Consider the following 21,599-nt stretch of genomic DNA (forward strand, 5'->3'; position numbering starts at 1 on the left):
CTTGTGCTGGACCAACCCAGCAGACTCTCAGAACCTCCTGTGCGTGATTGTGTGAACTGAGGGTGGGGAAAGGGAGGTAGAGGAGGAAAGAAAGCATTTATAGAAACCAATGACCAATCCTAGCACCACATCAGATCTTCCCAGGCAAAGATAGTTTTCTGTGACCCCTGGACCGGCTTCCTCCAGCTCCTTCCAGCCAACAAATCAACAAATACACACACACACACACACACACACACACACACACACACACACACACCAGGAGCCTCTTAGCAGGCAGGAAAATGTGCATTTGAAAATCAAGGCTGCCTGCAGGTGCCTAAGGAAGAAAGACACACACACACAAACACAAACACACACACACACAAAGCCAATCACTTGGGGAGGAGGACACACATACAAAAAACGAAAAGGAGAGGGGCCATTGGTGACAAGCCCTTCAGCAGTCAGCTAGGATTTTATTCTTGCCTCCTACCACCCCCCCTCCCTGGTGTACCTTCTGCTGCCCTTCAAATAAATGGCTCATGTACACACACACACACACACACACACACACACACACCAACACACTCACCGCACGCAAATGCATGTGTGTGGATAATATTGTCATTAACCCTTTCTTCAATCCGGCCCCCGTGCAAAACACAGAAAGATATTTCATCCCTTTCCTCTTCTCCCCTCCTCCCTCCTTTCTCCCAACAAGGAGAAAACGCCCCCTTCCCCGGCTTCACCAAAAAAGGGGAGGGGGTACAGAAAAGCCACAAAACCCTATCAGCCTCTGGTCCCCAGGACATCCAGAAAAAAGGCATATACTAGACAGGCTGACACACCACACACACACACACACACACACACACACACACACACACAAGCATGGGAACATATGGCTCTGTAGAAAGCACACAGAGAACCGTCCACAGGCGCCCCAAACCCAAGCAAAGACTTCCACCAGCCAAGAAGCCATGATTGGGGAGGGAGACAAGGAGGAAAGGAGTGGGGGCAGAGCCATCCGTGGAGAGAAGGGGGCGCATTGTTGTGATGCCCGAACCCCTTTCTTTCCACCCATCTGCCGTGGAGGGAGGTGGGGGTGCAGGAAGGGGGCGCAGGGGAAAGGCAAGCTGGACAAGAACGGAACCAGTAGAAGACTAGACCAGGCATACCGCTTGGCAATTCCCTCCCAGCTGCCTAGCTGCCCCCAGCTCGCCCCCCCCCCAAACACACACAACCCCACACCCAACAATAAGACCTCGGCCGAGACAGACAGCTTCGAACGCGGCGGGGGAGGCAAGAAAACCGGGGTGCAGCCGAGTGGGGGGGTGTCATGCATAAAAGGAAACCATGGGGGGAACGGGAAAGGGGGTCCCCCCACCTTACCTCCAGCGCTTCAAAAGTAACAAAGCTGGTCATGGCAAATCCATCAATGATGTCCTCTTCGGCCGAGGTGGACTCTCGGCGCTTCCTCCGCGGGGGTCTGGGCCGGGACGGGGCGGAGGATGGGGGCTTTCCATTGTCTTCCTTGTCGGAGCCCGACGATGAAGCCAGCGAGGGAGCCCGGGTCCGGCCGGTTCCTCCACCACCCGCCGCACCGGTTCCTAAGCCGGCCCGGGAGCGTCTCTCCCGGTCTCGCTGTGATCGCGACCTCCGCTTTTTCCGGAGTCCATGTCCCCGCGTCGGGCCATCCATGGTTCTTTTAACCGCGCCGGGGATCTTCCCCGTTCGCCTACCCGCGCGCCACAGGCTCGGGCCGCGGCCACACACACACACACTCACACACACACACGCACACGCACACACGCACACCCCAAGAAGAAGAAAAAAATTGACACCGAGCCCTCCCTCCTTCCTCCTCCTCGTCCTCCTCCTCCTCCTGCACGGGCTTTTCCCTCCAGCCGCGAGGAAGGGCGCGGGGGGAAGAAGGAGGCTGGGAGGAATTAAAAAAAAAAAAAAAAAAGCTGAAGAAGAACAAGAAGGGAGGGCGGGGGGGGGAGAGAAAGGGAGAAAAAGGGGGGAAGGGGCGGGGAGACGGGGAGGGAGGGACGGGGAAGCGAGAGGGCGAAGTGTGGGGCTCCCCTCTGCACCGAGGGTCGGAGATGCCTGCGAACAGCGGCGAGCAAAGTAATGGCTGAACACACAGGTCTCCTTTACAGAGGAAAAGGGGGGGAAAAAATAACTCACCAAGCAGGCAATAAATCAGAATAGCGGAATGCTTTGATCAAGAGACTGGGGAAGCCCTCCCCGCGGCCATGCTCTCTCTCCCCACCGCCGAAATCGCCTCGCTTCTCGCTCTCTCTAGAGAGGACCCCCCCGCGCCCCAAATTTAAAAAAAAAAAAAAGAAAGAAAGAAAAGAAAACCCGAGGTCCGAAAAGGTCACGGTGAAGTGAGGGGTGGGTGGCAATGAACTTCACCCGCCCCCCTCCTGCAGGAAAACACCCCACACCACCTCCACCTCCTCCTCCTCCTCTCTCTCACACACACGCCTCGCAGAAAAACTCACTCCCGGGCTCCCGATTTTTTTTTTAAGAAATGTAGCCAAGGGAAGCCAGGGCTGGGGAGCGAGCCCAGAGGGGCGAGACCCCCCAGAGAGGGGAGCATAACCGTGCAATCAGGAGCGGAGGAGACAGAGGTTGCCGGGGGAAAAGGAGGAGGACGCTAGAGCAGTTGTGGGATTTTTTTTTTTTTTTTGCCCTTTTTTTTTTTTTCGGTCTTCGGGGGGGGGGGGAGGAGGAGAAAAGAGATGAAAGAAGAGAAGAATTGCAAAGCCTGGCGCGTGCCACCGACCCCCCTCCTCACATACACATGCACGCACGCACACAGACACACACACACAAAAAAAAAATTGGAGGTTGCCCCCACCACACACACACACACCCCAGTTCCAGAGGTCACCCTTCCTCCAAAAAAAAATTGGTAAAGGAGGGGGGTGAGTCAGTCAACGAGGAAAGCAAAGAGCAGTCTCCAACCCGAGATACACCGGTGTGGTGTGGTGCTGCCGCCGCCGCCGCCTCTTCTTCTTCTTCGCGTCGCCCCGCCTGAGGAAGAAGCGCTGGGAGATGCCGCTCGGCCGCCCGCTCGCTCGCTCGCTCGCTCGCTCGCTCCCAGCTAACGCTGCTGCCACAGTCGCCGCCGCCAGAGCCCCGAGGAGCCCGAGGGTGCACGGCGTGTCCCCGGGCGGCTGCAGCCAGAGCCCGGGCACGGCCTCATCCTCCGCCCGCCTTGCTCGCTCAGCGCCCGCTCCTCCCCCTCCGGCCGGCCCACCGCCGCCGCCCGCCTCGGCCCAGCCCCGCGCCCGCCCGCTTGCGGTCTCTCTCTCCTCTCCTCTCTCTCTCCCTCTCTCTCTCTCTCTCTCTCTCTCTCTCTCTCTCTCTCTCCCCTCTCTCTTGCACGCGCGCTCTAGCTCGAGCGCTCTGGAAGACCGCCCTCTTCGCGCCTCGCTCTGCGCGCGCCCCCGAGGACCGCCCTCCCGGCTCTCCAGCCGCGCTCCCGAGGGCTACCCCTCCCCTCCCCTCCCCTCCCGCCTCGCTCGGCGCGCTCCCGAGGGCCGCCCCTTTCCCCCTTCGCCGGCTCCCGAGAATCGCTCACGCCTCGCACACGCACGCGCACACGCGCACACACGCCCCCCCCCCACAACCCACCCACCCCCTCCCGCAACTCCGGGGCGCGCTCCCGAGGACCGCCCCTTCCACTCATGCACCACCAACTGCGCGCTCCCGAGGAGTGCCCCTCCCCTCGCGCCTCACTCTTGTCTCCCAGGCGCGTTCCCGTGTCCCCCCCCCTTTACTCCCGCGCGCCTCGGGCCCGGCTGGATCACGTGACCCGTCTCTTTTTCTCTTTCTCCCCCCCCCCCACCCCGCTCCCCCGACTCCCCTCCCCTAGTTGTAGAGTGCGTAGAAAGCAAAAAGGCTGAGGGGCTGGCCACCGCTCCACGAGCCCAGGGCATGCGCGCTGGGGCGGCCGGGCCTGCGCACTTGGGGGCGGAAGGGGTCTCCAGAGGCTGGGGGGGTATTTGGGGAGGGGTCGGGTCACGGGCCGGTGTGGAGTTGAAGTTCGAGGGCATGGGAGCTGGCCCCAACATCCCGCCAAGCGCACGGCGGACGCTCGCGCGCACGCGTCGCGGGCACCCTTCTCCGGACACTTGCTCCCGGAGTCCCTTATCTCCTGCACTCCTGAAGCCCTGGCTGCTGGCTCAACTACTCTCAAGTACCTCTAGGTGTTTTTCCCTGCGCGCGCGCGCGCGCGCGCGCGTGCAGCGTGCAAAAAGTGCGCGCCGCGCCAGAAGGTGCACAAGCCTGGACCCAAACAGGATGGCACCTTGGGGACGTGGGGCGGGGGTGGGGTGGGGTGCAAGAAGGGCGGCCCGGGGCTGCGTCCAGGCGCACCGAGACAGCCAACAGGCAAGAGTTGGAAACTTTTTCCCCCCCGCCTGCGTGGTAGAACACTGCATGCCCGAGTGCCCCTGAACCAGAGTGTCCCCCGGCCTGCACCTTTCGTCTCCTTACAGGGGACCCTTCGGGGACCTGCTGGCCGCTTTGGAGCAGCCTGAGACTGCGTACTTGAACCTGGAGTAGGGGACTGAGTAGCCCCGGGGCAGCCCCAGCCTGAGGACCCTTTAGACTCCAAACCGCAATCACCCTCGCTGCGGGCTTCATTTACTGTTGAGCTGCAGGAGGGTGGAGCGGAGGTGGCTTCCCACGTTTTCCAGCGCGATGTAACTGATGCTTATAAAAAGTTGTATTAAAGAGCTGACTACAGCCCAGAATCGATCAAGCAAAGCGACCAGCCTCTCTGGATAAAATAGCTGTGCGTTTTTCAGGGCACTGGAATTGATCTAGACTCACCGACAGTCTTCTCTCAGCAACCGCTTAGTCGCTTTGCATTCTGTCCAAGCACATAAACACCGTGGCACATCACCCCTCACCCCTAGCAGCCCACACTTGGCATGAAGGGAAAGAAAACAAACCGACAGTTAATTGCTCACAATGAGCCAGGCACCGTGTTACAATGCTTTGTACACACGGCTTCTACTGTTCAGAGTCCCAGTCTGCACATAACAGAACTGAAGGTCAGAGGCAGTGGAAGAGAAAAACTAACGTTTCTGGATGGATGGATGGATGGATGGATGGATGGATGGATGGATGGATGGATGGATGGATGGATGGATGGACTTTTTTTTTCTTCCATTCAGCAGAGATTAGGGCTTCACAGCTGTAGGTTCTGGGAATACAGTGGCACCCCAAACAGAAGTGCTCCGATCTAATTTTCTGGCAAGTGAGTCTCTTTGTTCTTACCACTTCCAGATTTAGGGGTTGGCTTCTCGTTGGGTTGTTTTTAAGTCACACTCCACCTTCCCCGTTTCAGGAACCCGGGACTGTGACTTAATAAAAAATCAGAGTGGTAGATATGGATGGTGGGAGACAAGGCAACAGAAGGAGAGATCAAGTGGAGTGTGAATAAGGCAGGCTTTATGTCTGTCCAGGGGAACGAGCCATTTCACCTTAGGCAAGACTTTTAAATGACTAATTTTCTCATCTTGTGAATCAAAGAAGTTCAATTAAATGTTCCGAAAGTTCCCTTTTAAGCCTCCCAAGGCCTTCTCGAACACAAAGCATCTTTTTTCGAACACCTCGTGTGCTTTCTTTTTTTTTTTTTTTTCTAGAGAATAGTGATGTGCGATATCTAAATATGTTAGGAACAGAGTGCCACCTTCCAAAACTACTTAACCTGTGCTGACTGCTGCTGCCCCTGGAGCAGTCTGTGTTAACTGCTAGGCTGCTGTTTCCTGCAGTGGCTGGAGCCCACACTGATCACTATATCAAGCCAAGGCCACAAAATAAAGACAAGTTCCCTGTCATTCACAGCAAGAACCTGGGCTCACTTTCAGGGCTTGCTTTTTTTTTTTTTTTTTTTTTTTTTAATCTTCTAGTTTTCTTTTGTTGCTGTCATTTAAAAAAAAAAATCCTCAAAACGAAAACAACTTTAGGAGCAAAGGGTTTATTTGGCTTACACTTCCAGGTCACATTCTATCACTGAGGGAAGTCAGGGCAGGAACCTGGCACAGAGACCATGGAGGAATGCTGCTTACAGCTAGCTCGTTCTCTGGCACACTCTCCCTCATCCAGCTTTGTTACACAACCCAGGATCACCTGGCCAGGGATGGCACCACCCACAGAGGGCTGGCCCTCCCACATCAATCAACAAGCCACTTTCCCCAAAAGACTTGGCAATGGACCAGTCTGATCTGGGCAGTCCCCAAGTTGAGACTCCCACAGATGACTCTGGGCTGTGTCAAGTTGACAGCCGAAGCTAACTAGGACAGACGGAAAAGTTGTCTTCGAGACAGACACGATTCTAGGAAACCGGGAACTAACCTTTGCAAATAGAGTCACTTTTCACAAACTTTGGAGATTGGGTTGGGAAAAAGTGTGAAATTGTTAAATATAATAGAAGGCATTATAGTGGTGACTTTTCAGAGTAGCCCTTGGCAGTTATGTCTTTAAAGAGGAATATCTAGTTGGGGGGTGGGGAAGTGGATCGTAATATACTGTATCCAAGAACCTTGCCTCTGGCAAGAGTAATTTGCAAACGCATTTTGGGATAATGTTTAAATGATTTTTTTTTCAGGGTCCAAGTGTAGTGCTCACTAGAATTGGTAATGGCTTTGGGGGTCAGAATTTCATAGTATTCTTCCATCAGAGAATTAAAATTATTTATAGGTTATATTGCTCTTATTTATCTCTAAATCTCCATCTCATCTGTTTTGATCACTAATGAATGATTAATAATACGGCATAATAAGCTAAGCAATTACTGGTTCGTGGCACTGCTCCAGGGGTATTAAAAATAATATCTCAATTAACTCTCCTAAGTTTTATTTTTGTGTTTGTATATATGAGTGTTGGGGGAGGGGGTATTACACGTGCGTATGCAGGTGTGCACTCTCAAATGCATGTGAGGCCGGAGGAGAATGTCAGGTGTCCTGCTCTGTCACTCTCTCTCATTTCTTTGGGCACAGATTCTCTCACAGAACTTGGAGTTAGCCTAGCCAGCCAGCGAGCCCCAGCGATCCTCCTTTCTCTGTCCTCAACAGGGCTGAGATGAAAGGTGGGCACGACCACCTTTAGCTTTCTCCAAAGATGCTGGAGATTCCGGGTCCTCGTGCTTGCCTAGCAAGTGCCCTTGACCACTAAGCCATCCCTCCAGACCCAATTTTGTTGAGCTTAAGAAAGATTTCACTAATCAGTATTTATTTTGTGTAGCGTAAACTGTGCCTACTTGTTTAGCATCTTCTTCAAGGTCAAGTCACTCTAAAAACTGTCATAGGACGGAACAGAACATGTAAGGAGGAGATTCTCTTAGGCTGTGCTCAAGGAGACATGTGTGCGACGTCATCAGCATTCATGGGTACCAGAACACTTTTCCTGCCCTGTGTGTACATGTTGAAAGGATGTTGAACAGTATCTTGGTTAGGGTTTTGACTGCTGTGATAAACACCCTGACCCAAAGCAACCTGGGGAGAAAAGGGTTTAATTTCATTTTTTTTTTTTTTTTGGTTTTTTGAGACAGGGTTTCTCTGTGTAGCTTTGCGCCTTTCCTGGGACTCACTTGGTAGCCCAGGCTGGCCTCGAACTCACAGAGATCCGCCTGGCTCTGCCTCCTGAGTGCTGGGATCAAAGGCGTGCGCCACCACCGCCCGGCTTAATTTCATTTTTTAAAGCTTGTTGGCCACCATCCTGGGGAGTCAGGGCAGAAACCTGAGGCAGGAACTGATACAGAGGCCATGGGGGAGGGGAGGTTGCTGCTTCCTGACTTGCTCCTCATGGCTTCCTCAGCCTGCTTTCTTAGAGCACCCAGGACCACCAGGCCAGGGGTGGGACTGCCTACACTGAACTGGGCCCTTCCACATCAACCATTGATCAAGAAAACACACCATCGCACGCTTGCCCACAGACCAGTCGGGCGAGGGGGCTATTTTTCCCAATTGAGGTTCCCTCTTCCAAAATGACTCTAGCTTGTGTCAAGATGGCATAAAACTAGTCAGCACAAATGGAAAGATCATGAAGGGGAAAGGTGAAAATGATTGAATAGAAACAATGTCCATGAATGGTATGTTCCTCTGGTTCCAATCCAAGGAATTGGAATTTCAATGAAATTTTTGGGGGGTTGGAGAGATGGACACCGCTGTTTACAGCAAAGGCTCTGGTAGAGGACCTGGATTTGACTCCAAGCACCCACATGGTAGCTCACAAACATCTGTGACTCCAGTTCTGTGGTATCCAGTGCCCTCTTCTAGCCTTCTCTGCCACCAGACACACACGTGGTGCACACACATACATACATGTAGGCATATACTAAAATCAATACATCTTAGAAAGAAACACATTGGCCAGGCAGCGGTGGCGCATGCCTTTAATCCCAGCACTCAGGAGGCAGAGCCAGGCAGATCTCTGTGAGTTTGAGGCTAGCCTGGTGAGTTCCAGGACAGCCAAGGCTGTTGCATAGAGAAACCCTGTCTAGAAAAACCAAAAAAGAAAGAAAGAAAGAAAGAAAGAAAGAAAGAAAGAAAGAAAGAAAGAAAGAAAGAAAGAGAAGAAAAGAAAAAAGAAACACAATGAAGATTCTGTTTTGGTTAATGTTTTGAGACAGAGTCTCATATAGCCCAGGCTAGCCTCAAGCTTTCCATGTAGTTGAGGACAACCTTGAATTTCTGATCCCATGCCTCATGAGTGCTGGAACCAGACATGTACCATCATACCCAGATTTTTGTGCATTGCTGAGGATGGGACCCCGTGCTTTGGGCATGCTAAGCAAGCACTTTACCAACCAAGCTTCAGACCACCTGAGAGAATACTATTATTATAGCTCAACCACTCTTCTAATCTCCTAAATCTTCCCCTCACGAACACTATGCTTGTTACCAGGTTTTCTATCTTACTAAAGTTTTATATTCCTCTACCTTGCTCTCTGTACTCTGCCAACATGGCAATTATTAGCACATCATTCTTGATGTTATATCCCAGTATATAATATTTGAATTTAATTTATTAGGAGAATTGATTTTTAACTCAAGGCAGCTAAGGTTTATGTTTTGGTCGTTTATAACTCTCAGTTACTTTGTGTGCATGTCTGCACAGAGACCAGACACACAACTGAGTTGGTTAATGATCTATCCCTATGCCATCTCCAAATGAGAAAATAAAGCAACTAACACACTTAGCTTCCCTTCTTCCACCTCCTAAGTTGTTTTTAATAATAGCTCTTCCTGGGGAGAAGTGATAACTTGTCTTAACTGACAGGTAGACCATCAGCAATAACATTGTTGTAAGTTTGCCCTAATTATCACCTGCTGGTTTTTTTTTTCTTTCCCCTACACATTCGGAAGTTGTTTTTTTTCAAACTGCAGTTTTTTAATGTGAAAAAAGAAAAGCCAGGAGGGGATGTATAGTTCAATTTGTTAAGCGTTCTTTCTGTTTCCATAATATTGTAAGACAAACTTTCATCATCTCTGCAGGGGTCTCTGGTGAGTGACACTTCCATCAACCCGGATTCCTGAGACTCTGTCTTAGGAAGCCAAGGAAGGCTACTTGCTGCTGACCCAATGATGCTCTTCTAATAGAAGGGTTGCAACAGATTTAATAAGCTACACACACACACACACAGAGAGAGAGAGAGAGAGAGAGAGAGAGAGAGAGAGAGAGAGAGAGAGCAAACATCCACCTAGCCAGTATTTTTAACCCTTTCCAGGGCACTGTTTATAGTCCAAGTCTTGACATGCACAGGTGGAAAAATTGATGGGTAGTCATAATAATAATAATAATAAAAACCTTTTAATGATTCCTTGAAGCTAACCAATGACAGAGGTCCAAATTTATATGTGATCAGGAGCCTGAGAATCGATATTCTATTGGATTCATGATGGACTGTGTTTTTGTTTTATTTTAATTAGGTGCATGTGTGTCTGAGTACGCATGCGCAGGTTAGGGAAGGTGCCCAGAGAGGCCAGAAGACATCAAATATCCTAGAGCTGGACTTACAGGTGGTTGTGAGCTGCTTGATGTGGGTGCTACAAACCTAACATGGTTCCTCTTCAAGAACAGCAAGTAATCTTAACCTCTGAGCCATCTGTGCAGGCTCGTGACTTGTGTTTTTATTTGAAAAGGAGTATACCTCTAACCCAAATCCAGATCAGACAACATCCCAGTTGAAGGGCGTGTGTACACTTTGGAAAGAGTTAACAAAGAGAATAGGGGATGCTGGGTGTAGCTCAGTGATGGAGTGCATGCTTCGTTATGCACAAGGCTGGCTAAAATAGAAGGGCTGGTGGGAAGATGGCTCATCGGATAGCAAAGCTTGCTGCCACACCTGACGACCGAGTTCATTCCCGAGGACACACAGAGTAAAAGGAGAGAACAAACTCCCACAAGTTGTCCGTCTATGACGCCCACATCTGTGCTCTGACACAGAAATATATATATACATACATATATGTATATACATATATATTATTAAATACTATTAATAACTAATTCTATAGTCCAGAGGTTGGCGCCAGGTCTTATTTTACAAATGCTAGCCTTTCTTTGCAATGTCTGTTCATGCTGGTGTGCACATGCCGCAGCACGGGTGCCGCATGCAGCACCACCTATGCAGAGTTCAGAGGAGAGCTTGCAGAAGGCACTCCAGTCCTCTCCTTCCACCATGGAAGGTCCCAGGAATCACATTCAGGTTGCCGGGCTCTGCTCATCAGGCTTAGAATTAACACAGAAACGGACACGGTGGTATATGCCTTTAATTCCAGCACCGGGAAAGCTGAAGCAGGAGAATCATAAGTTTTAAACCAGGCTAGACTACATAGTGAGATAGTGAGACCTTGACTCAACAACAACAGCAATAATTGAAGAAGGCTGCAGCTGGATATGACGGTGCACACCTGTAATCACAGCAGTCTACTGAGAGAAACGGGAAGATCTGGAGTTCCAGGCTAGCCTCGACTACATAGTACATTCAAGGCTAGCCTGGACTACATGATAACCTGTCTTAAAAATGGGAGAGCAAGGAGTGTTTCTTATCAGGTATCTGTCCTTAAAAATGAGTTGCTAAGGGTTGGAGAGATAGATCGGTTGGTAAAGTGCACTGTGAAAGCAGAAGGAGTTGACTTAGAAACCCGGGGCCTGTATAAAAAGGCAGGCATGACAGTGTACATTTGTAATCCTGGCACGGAGAGCTTGAGACCGAAGATCCAGGCACATTTGGAACACCATGATGTGGTAAAACATGCCTGTTATCCCAGAACCTGGAAGTCTGAAGCAAAAGGAGCTCAAATTCCCAGGCACCCTGGGCTATATAGAAAGTTCCACACCAACTTCGGCTATGGAGTGAGGACCTCATTCTACATAAAGAAATAAATTAGATACCAGTTTGTTTTTAAATGGAAGTGTTTACATTTTAAACTCTTCCCATATCGTACTCTAAGAAAACTGCATTCGGGGTCTTCAAGAGACATCCTTCTACTAATTACATATTCACCTGGTATCCATTTCTACAAATGAAATTACTCTCGGCACACATTAATTGACATAATTACTGAAATACCGAAATCAGATTAGCCGCTGTAGCTCAAAGAAAAGGAGAAAAGAAACCATTGCTCCAGCAAATTGCAAGTGTGTGTGTGTGTGTGTGTGTGTGTGTGTGTGTGTGTGTGTGTGTATGTGTGTTTAAGGGCTCAAAAGGTTGTTCAACTTGTACATACTTTGAAATAAAGCTAATAAAACACGGCTATTTCATTATTCCTTCCTGAGACAATTCTGGGTCCTTAACTGTGTTTTGACTGTATTGCAGTCTAAAGTTCAGTCTCTATAATATCCTGTATTTTGTGGATTGTTCTTTTACTGTCCATTATGCATGTCTTAGTGGCATAGCATGCCTAAGAAAGAGTCTATCCACAGCTATTTCTGTCTTCCTAATTGACAATCATATTGTCAGGCTGCAAACAATGGGAGCTACAAGGACGGTGTTGTCTTTGCAAAGTGCTTCTAGTATTCAGTTGTTTGAAATTACATAAAATCTATTGTTTCTTGATCTCTCTTTCTCGTTTTCATTCCCTCATTCTGTGTGTGTGTGTGTGTGTGTGTGTGTGTGTGTGTGTAAACACGTATGTTTTAGTGCCCTTGTGTGCACATGTATATGGAGATTTAAAAAAAAAAAAAAAAACTTCAGATTTCATCCTTCCGCGGTCCCCCCTCCCCTTTTGTTTTAGACAGCATCGCTCACTGACCTGGAGCTCACAAGTGGGCCAGCCTGGCTGGTAAGTGAGCCCTGGAGTTCTTCCTGTCGCCATCTGCCTAGCACTGAACTTAACAAGCACGCACCACCATGCGCGACTTTTTTTTTTTAAATGTGGGTTTTAGGGACTGGATTCAAGTCAAGTACTTTATCAACTGAACCGTCTCACCAACCTTCTTCTAAGGGATACTGTACTGTTTTTGCCACTTAAAGTATAACCACTTGCACAGTCTCCCTTCCATGCACTCTGTGCCAGCGACTGAACTATTATTAGACCTCCATTGCTTTCCAAATCCTTTACCAAAATGCACTGGCATTCTTTCTCACCATCATGGTTACTGCTATGATTTCCTCTCCTCTGCACAATGCTTTCTCCTTGGTGTGGTATTTGGTCTGTCCATCCGCTCGTCCATCCGCGCCCCCCCCCATTTAAGAACGAGTTCCAGAGGCTGGGAAGATGGCTCAGTCGGTCAAGGGCAAAATAAAGACTTGGGTCTAGATCCCCAGGGGGCACATAAAGCCAGGTGTGATCATGCAGGGCTGCAGCCCCAGCACCGGGGAAATGAATTCTCCAAGCTCACTAGGTAGCCTTTCTAGCCACTTGGTGAGCCCTGGGTTCACTGAGAGATTGTGCCTCCAAAGAAAAGATAGAGAGCAATAAAGGAATGTGGAGGACCAGCCCCCACTGTTATTTACCCCAGGGACCCTTGAGGAATGAGGAATAAGAGATTTAGTTAGAAATAGAGGGGAGAGAAACAGAGAGGAAGGCAGGATAGCCTCGGGTGGGCCTGGATCCTTACCCACTGGCCCAGAGCTTTATTCCAAAGGGCTATGTATAACAATGCCAAGGGGTGGAGCAAAGGACCTCCCCCTTGCTAGGTACAGTCAAGTGTAGACCTTTACAAACACCTGATACTCAGGCCTGTGGTCCAATCAGCCTCTTAGGCAGTCCTCCTGGGTACAGCCATTAGGAAACTTTGGTGGGCTACAATAAGGGAAGACCACGGAAGCCAACTTCTGCCCTCTACACACTCACATGCTACACACACACACACACACACACACACACACACACACACACACACAAATCACTAGTTCCATACTTTGGTGTACGATTCTGCTTTTGTTATAAACCAAGTCTGATAAATCACAGAAGCATAAAACAAATACAGGCATGTCGCATATTTATTCAAGAAAACATCTTCGCAGGCTATTGCAAAACTGTTTCTCCCATATTGTGGATCACTTATTGTGTTTCCTCTCAATACAACCCGAATTTTATCTAATAGAAATATAGTGAAACTACAACTGGAAATACAACAGAAAAAGGAAGAAGAAAGAGAAAGGGGAAGCTATAACTTACTGTTTCAAAGGGGGGAAAAAAGAGAAGATGAAATTCCTCATACAATAGAAAAGAAATAAAAAGCCAAAGAAAGCAGAGCTGGCAATGTGATTCAGTGGGTAAAGGCGCTTGTTGCCAAGTCTGATGAACTGTGTTCCATTCCCAGGACCCACATGGTGGGAGGAGAGAACTGACTGCCACAAATTGTTCTATGATTGCCACAATCACACACACACACACACACACACACACACACACACACACACACAGACACACTAAACATAAATAATTTAAATTATAAGAAGAAAACAGGGCACCAGAAAACCCCTGATTAAATAAAAACAAAACAAATCTACATTGGACTTTATTGGAACCATTAGGACAATTTGAATATGGAGCATATTTTTAAGTAATGATATTAAATCAGTGTTAAGTATCCCATCTAGTTGCATTATGGCTACGTAGAAGAATATCCTTTTCCTTGGGAGATATATGCTGCAGTCCTTAGGAATGGAGTGTCAGGATGTCTGCAGTAAATTCTTAAGTGGTTTAACAATGTCTGTGTATCAAAGGAAGGAAAGACAAATAGAAAAGAGGCAAATGTGGGGAAATATTGGCAGTTGGTAAATCTAAGAGAAGCTTGTGAGAGGCACAGTTTCGCGAAACCTACAACTTTTCTGAAGGTTTGAACACGACAAAATGAGAAGCGGGGTGTGTGTGTGGAGGGGACCATTAAACCAAAGCTTGGCATTTCTTCAGAAGCCCTGTGTTTAACTATGCATGAAAGCAAATCAACATGCTTCGCTGTGGGCCTAAAGGACAAAATACAGGCATCTAGCACAGCGGTTCTCAACCTTCCTAACACTGTGACCTTTTAATACAGTTCCTCATGTTGTGGTGACCCTCAACCATAACATTATTTTCATTGCTACTTGATAACTGTCATTTTGCTTCTGGTATGAATTGTAGTGTAAATAGTTGTGTTTTCCAATGGTCTTGGGTGACCCCTGTGAAAGGGTCGTTCGACAATCCCTTCTGCCCCATGGGTCTCAATCCACAGGTTGAGAAATACTTACCTAGAATATGTAGAGCAAAGAAAGGTAGAGTTAGAGAAGCAGAAACCTTGGTGTCTTAACTGGTTTGAAGATGTATATCTGGCCATCAATATCCACAGGACACCACCATCCCAGATTCCACCAACTTCAAATCAAACACACATAAGCACAGATCTTCCTCCTCCTCTTCATGTGACACAGCCTGACTTTGAACTTGCTATGAAGAAGACAATGACTCTGAACTCCTGAACGTCCTGCCACCACCTCACCAGGGCTGGGATTAACTTATACACCACCAAGTCCAGTCTCTGAGGTGCAGACTGTGGAACTCAGGGCTTTGTGCATGCTGGGCAAGCATGCCTATTGACTGAACTATGTCCTGTGTGTGCGTGTGCATGTGCGTGTGCGTGTGCGTGTGCGTGTGCGTGTGTGTGTGTGTGTGTGTTAAATGTGTCTGCACTGAACACATACAGACTTTTGACATTATATCCATTATTATTATTATTATTATTATTATTATTATTATTATTATTATTAAAGTCCAGGGGTTGGAGAGATGGCTCAGCAGTTAAGAGCACTGGCAGCTCTTCCAGAGAACCCGGGTTTGATTCCAAGCGCCCACATGAAGGATGCTTACAAACATCTGTAACTCCATTCCTGGGGAAAATCTCTGTCCTCTTCTGGATTTTTCAGGCACCAAGCATACAAGTGGTACACAGGCCTATATGCAGGCAAAAACATCCATACACATAAAAATCTGTTGAAAGTCCAGACTAATTCTTTTTGGAAAAGATTTAGTTTTGGTGTGTGTGTATGGTGATATTTTATTTGTATTCAAATGTTATTTGTATGTTAATAAATAAAGTTGCCCAGGGATCAGAGCTATTAGCAAGCCATAGGAAAATAGGGCAGTGGTGGCGTACGCTTGTAATCCCAGCACTTGGTAGGCAGAGCTAGGTAAGTCTCTGTGTGTTCAGGGATACAGCCAGTATTGGATACACATGCCTTTAATCTCAATACCAAACATAGAAAACCTGGAGGTCTATACAGACAGGCCATGACGAGGTGGTCATGTGGTTGGGTTTACAACCAATGAGAAGACAGAACAGAAAGACTATAAAAAGACAGACACACAGGAAGTGGTTCTGGTTCGGAGAGGTAGGACCACCGCAGGAGGAAGGGTAAGGTTTTAGCTCTTAGCTCTGACCTCTTGGCTTTCTTCTTTGCATTGGTTCTGTGTTTCTTACTTAATAAGACGGTTGGTTACATCTATGTGTGTGTGTGTGTGTGTGTGTGTGTGTGTGTGTGTGTGTGTGCGCGCGCGCGCGCGTGTGCGCGCCTGTGTTGCAGGCCCCTGCAGAGGCCAAAGAGGGCGTCAGATGCCCTAGAATTAGAGTTACAGGCAGTTGTCAGCTAACTGATAGTGTTCTGGGAACCGGACTCAAGTCTCTGCAACAGCAGTACTTGCTCTTAACCAGTGAACCATCTCTCCATTCCCCTCTCATTTATTCTCTCTCTCTCTCTCTCTCTCTCTCTCTCTCTCTCTCTCTCTCTCTCTCTCTCTGTGTGTGTGTGTGTGTGTGTGTGTGTGTGTGTGTGTGTTTTCACACATAATTGTAATTCAGAGGACAACCTCTGGGAGTCAGTTCTCTCCTTCCCCCAAATGGGTCCAGGAGATCAAACTCAGCTTGTACCTTTACCTGTTGAGCTATCTCACCAGCCTGGGTTTTTTGTTTGTTTGGTTTTGGTTTTATTTTGTTTTTGAGACTGGATCTCAAGTAGCCCAGATTCTTCTCAACTGAATTGTAGCTGGGGATGACCTTGAACTCCTAATCCCCCTACCCCTACCCTTAAATGCTGAGATTAAAGCCTTACACCACCAAGCCTAGCTTTTGTTAGGTGTTTTTGTTTGTCTGTTCTTGTTTTTGTTTTAGTGTGTATGGGTGTTTTGCCCACATGAAGGTCTTCATACTGTGTATGTGAATTGCTCTTAGAGGCCAGAAGAAGGCATCTGGATCCCCTGGGACTGGAGTTGCAGACAGTAGTGAGCCTCCGTGTGGGTGTTAGGAATTGAACCCGGGTCCTCTGGAAGAGCAGCCAGTGAGTGCTCTTAACAGTTGAACCATCTCTCTAGCCCCTTTTGTTAATATTTTAAGGCTCCCTCACTTGAAGCTATTTCCATGAAAGCCTATCAGTCATTCTGGAATTTCCTGAACTATTATCGGCCTAATACACTGTGGAGCTTTTTCATGAATGAGAGGTGACCAGTACCTCTCTCTTGTTCCGCCAGTCTTCTGGGAAATGAGACAACAGAGCAAAACCTGCAGCGTGTAAGATTTGAGAAATTAAAGACAAATCTGTAATAGGAAATTAGCACAGACAGCCAGGAAAGCAGAAGGCCACGAGTATCCTTTCACAGAGATGACAGGACAGAAATCCAGATTAACCCGTATCAACTGCAGAGAAACGATTCTCCACTTGGAAGCGAATGAATGTTTTTTAATTACAATTTTCGAGATGTGATTTATTATATAATGGAATTTCAAATTATCAGAAAATTAGTTAAATTCTGGCTTAAAAGCTTTCCCCTACAACTCTGTTTAATATGTGATTTTTTTCCCTCTTGTGCTGTATTGAACCTTGGTCCTTCAGCACTTTCTAGACACTGTGCTACATGCCCAGCCACAAATTCAAACACTGCAAGCATTCTTGAGAAGGAAATGTTCTGTGAGTGCTTCCATCCTGCTTCCCATCCCCAACCTACCCCATCCTGGTTTTCTTTGTGTGGGTGTGTCTATGTGTGGGCGAGTGGGTGGGTATGTGTCCATGAACGTATGGCTACCACTTAGCCCCAGCCACCTGCCTGTCTCTACATCTCCAGCGCTGGTGTGACAGGATCCTGGCCCAGCTTTTTGGGGTGACTCCTAAGGATCAAACTCAAGCATTTGACCCATTCAGCTATCCTCCCAGTCCCTCCACCCCACTTTCTAATTTGAAGGAAAACAGTACACAAAGGGAAATTTCTGTCCTTACGTTGTTGTTGACTCTAAAGTGGAACTCAACCTCCTCGATCTACTAAAACCCTAGTCACCAGCCAAGCATGGTGATACAAGTCTGGAATGTCAGTACACAGGAAACTGAGGTACATAAGGATCGAGAGTTCAGGACCAGCCTGGACTCAATAGTGAGTGTCAGACTAATCTGGGCTACCCGGTGAGATCATTTCTCAAAAGAACCAAAACAAAGCTGGAGAGAAGGCTCAATAAATAAAACACTTGCTAAGTTTAAATTCCCTAGGAACCCACATAAGAGCCAAACGAAGTAGCTTGTATGGTAAGCCCAGTGCTCTTCTTGCAAATGGGAGGCGGAGACAAGAGAATCCCTGGAAGCTCCTGGGCCAGCCCCTTGGTGTTTGCAAGTGAACAGCGAGAGACCCTGCCTCAAATTTAACATGGAAGTCAAGAATGACACCTGGAATTGTCCTCTGACCTACACACTCACACATCAGCACACACACACACACACACACACACACACACACACACACACACACACACCATGATAGGCACACACCATGGCACACAGGTCAACAGAAAGTGTATTTTTTTTTTTTTTGGTTTTTTGTTTTGTTGTTGTTGTTTTAAGGCTTTACAACTAACCAGCCTAACTAACTAAAAACTAACTAGCCAGGCAGTGGTGGCAAATACCTTTAATCCCAGCACTCGGAAGGCAGAGGCAGGTGGATCTCTGTGAGTTCAGGCCAGTCTGGTCTACAGAATGAGTTCCAGGATGGCCGCGGCTGTTACATAGAGAAACCCTGTCTCAAAAAAAAACAAAACAAAAACCCAACCAACTAAATAAATATAGGAAAAGTCATGCCACACGAGTATTTGCCAGTTAAGGAGGTTCAAGGACATAGGAAATGTAACTGAAGAGATGGCTCAGTGGGTAAAAGCTGCTGCCGCCGCAGAGCCTGATGACCCAAGTTTCATCCCCAGGGTTCACGGGACAGAAGAAGAAACCAAGTTCTGCAAGTTGTACTCTGACATTCACACGCAAACTGAACTGGAATGCCCCAATGCACTCACAGAATAATAAACAAATGTGATAAATGCCGACAGAGCCTCTGTACTCATCTTCAGTAAAAAGAGGACTTGAGAGCATCGGGAAACACAACAGTGTTGTGAGTCAGCCGAGTTCCCTGAAAGGCGAGCCAACCTTATTACGGGAGCTGTAGGCCTTAGTGTGAGGAGCCACTCCAATGTGACAGAAGGACAGACACACACTTCCTATCAGGTCACTGAAGTAAGAACCTTCTCACTGCTGCATCTGTGCTTTGCCAACAAGAGGGAGGAGACGCACAGCAAGAACTCCATGTTTACCAGGGTGTGGTGACAAATATCCATCAACCTGTCACTCAGGAGATAGATGCAGGCAGATCAAGGGTTCAAGGTTGTCCTTGGTGACAGTGAGTTTGAGCCCAGCCTGGGTTGGAGGAGAAAAGAGAGAGAGAAAGAAAATGGACAATGAAAATAAAATTGTAGGGTTGGGGATTTAGCTCAGTGGTAGAGTGCTTGCCTAGCAAGCACAAGGCCCTGGGTTCGGTCCTCACCTCTGGAAAAAAATAAAAAATAAAATAAAATTGTTTTGCTAAATAGCATCATTCCCTTCTTCTAGATCGCTTCTCTTTCTACTCTGTGTGGAGAGCCTTAAAACTCTTGGGGGGGGGGTGTGAGTGTATGGTGTGTGTGTGTGTGTGTGTGTGTCTGTGTTATGTGTGTGTGCATGCATGAAGAAGTCAGAAGACAATTTGTAGGAGTTGGTTCTCACCTCCTATTATGTAGGTCCAGGCAAGCAAACTCAGGTTTTCAGGCTCCGTGGCAGGCATTTTTACTTGATGGGCCATCTGGCTAGCCCAGGCAAACTGATTTAGGTGTATTTTACTTTCTGAGATTAGATCTCTCACTGGCCTAGAACTGCCAAGCAAGCAGAGACCCCAGGGTTCTGCCTGTGGGCCTCCTCAGCGTGGTGATTACAAGCACATGCAATTATACCCAGCTTTTTTAAAAGATGGGTTCTGGGACTCAAGATCAGGTCCTCACACTTACAAGCCAAGCACCTTACCAACTGAACTATCTCTCCAGCCCAGGTATCTTTTCTTACACTTGGCAAATGTCCTCGCTTTTTTTTTATTCCCCCCTTAAGGTGTTATAGCTGATTTCTCTGATACAGTGTGAATCGTGTATGTATTTCTTGTTTGTTTTTTTTCTTCTGTATTATCCTGGTTTAACTTGATAGTTTCTAGATGAAATGATAAACCTTTACATCTAGGCAGAATACCATATATGGAACTATCTCCCTCCTTAAATTCTTACTCTTTTGGAGAGAGAAAAAAAGTCATTTAGACATGTGTATGGTTCCGGAAACCAAAGGAAAAGAAAAAAGACCTTCATGGCTATAGTGAAAATAATTTCATTTGCCCTCGGTGAGGCTAACCTGAAGGAAGATTAGAAGGTGAGTTGACTGCATTTATCATCATACATCCAATCAATAAATTCACTGGACATTTCCCCCGACACTCTATTAAGCCAGCCCCCTCTACTAGGAAGATAAAGTCCCTTAAATAGAAAATAAGTAGACAGTGATGAACAGTAACATTATCCCTGCCCACAACTCAAGTTCTAGGAACTTCGGTAAACTTTTGAATTCTCTGTATTTATGGGCATAACAAGGAATGCTCCCAGCTTTCTGGGTAAGATTTTGTTTTTAATCTCCTACTTATTTATTATTACATTTATTTATTTCACTCCTGTTGGGGAGGGTAGTACGCCTATGCCATGGTGTGGGTGTGGAGGTCAGAGGATAAATTGTAGGAGTTGGTTCTCTCCCTCCCACTGCGCAGTGCCATGTAGCAAACTTAAGTGATCATGCTTGGGAACAAGCGCTTTCTTTTTCTTTTTCTTTTTCTTTTTCTTTCTTTCTTTGTTTTTCCAGACAGGGTCTCTCAGCCTTGGCTGTCCTGGAACTCACTCTGTAGACCGGGCTGGCCTCGAACTCACAGAGATCTGCCTGCCTCTGCCTCCCAAGAGCCGGGATTAAAGGTGTGCACCACCACTGCCTGGTGGGAGCAAGCGCTTTTTACCTAATGAGCCATTTCTTCTTTTCTTTCTTTTTCCTTTCCTTTCCCCCTCCCCCTCCCTCCCTCCCTCCCTCCCTTTCTTTCTGTCTTTCTCTCTCTCTCTCTTTCTATCTTTCTTTCTTGAGGCAGAGTATCACGTAGATTAGGCTGGACTTGAACTGGCTATGTAGGAAAGGATGACTTTTGAACCGATGATTCTCATGTCTCCAACTTCCAAATACTGCGATTACACACTGGGTTTGTGTAATGATGGAGATGGATGTCTTGGACCTGGTGAATTCTAGGCAAGTGTTCTACCACTGAGAGATATCTGCTTGTTACTTTTAAAAACAACTTTTTATTTATTATTTTTTTTTTATCTGTGTGTGTGTGTGTAGAAAGATAAAAAGCTAACTGGACAGCCAGGCATGGTGACACACTTGTAATCCCAGCATATAGGGAGACAGAGACCAGGTTATGAACTTGAGGCCCAACTGGACTGCATAGGGAGTTCCAGGTCTGCTTGGGCTATACATATTAAGACCCTATTGTAAAGTGAATAAATTAATAGATAAATTTAAATAAACAAGGTAATTGGAAATAACAAGTTTCAGGGAAGATTAGCGCTTGGAGGGTTCTATCACTCGGTAATAAAGCATGAAGTTGACCTTGTCTCTAGGTGAACCCAATACTAAGATCTTGCAGAAAGACATGCCTGTGGGTATAATAGCGGCACAGATGTTGTGGGGGAACTAACCACTTTCTGCTTGGATTTAAGGCCTGTCAGCAGGTGGGAACACAGGCCTG

The 21,599-nt window shown here is 47.5% G+C and overlaps 1 protein-coding gene across 5 annotated transcripts in view; it reads right to left on the reverse strand.

Moving 5' to 3' along the window:
• Auts2 (activator of transcription and developmental regulator AUTS2) overlaps positions 1-2,246 on the reverse strand; it is a 1,133,868-nt gene extending 1,131,622 nt beyond the window's left edge. For all 5 annotated transcript variants that reach the window (XM_016002484.3, XM_076560553.1, XM_076560552.1 and 2 more), the window contains exon 1: positions 1,375-2,246. In XM_016002484.3, coding sequence (XP_015857970.2) covers positions 1,375-1,683 — 309 coding nt within the window. In that variant the 5' untranslated portion in view covers positions 1,684-2,246. The remainder of the gene's footprint in view (positions 1-1,374) is intronic.
• Between the last annotated feature and the right edge of the window lie 19,353 nt (positions 2,247-21,599).

Source organism: Peromyscus maniculatus, chromosome 23, assembly GCF_049852395.1.
Source record: "Peromyscus maniculatus bairdii isolate BWxNUB_F1_BW_parent chromosome 23, HU_Pman_BW_mat_3.1, whole genome shotgun sequence".
Taxonomy (NCBI): domain Eukaryota; kingdom Metazoa; phylum Chordata; class Mammalia; order Rodentia; family Cricetidae; genus Peromyscus; species Peromyscus maniculatus.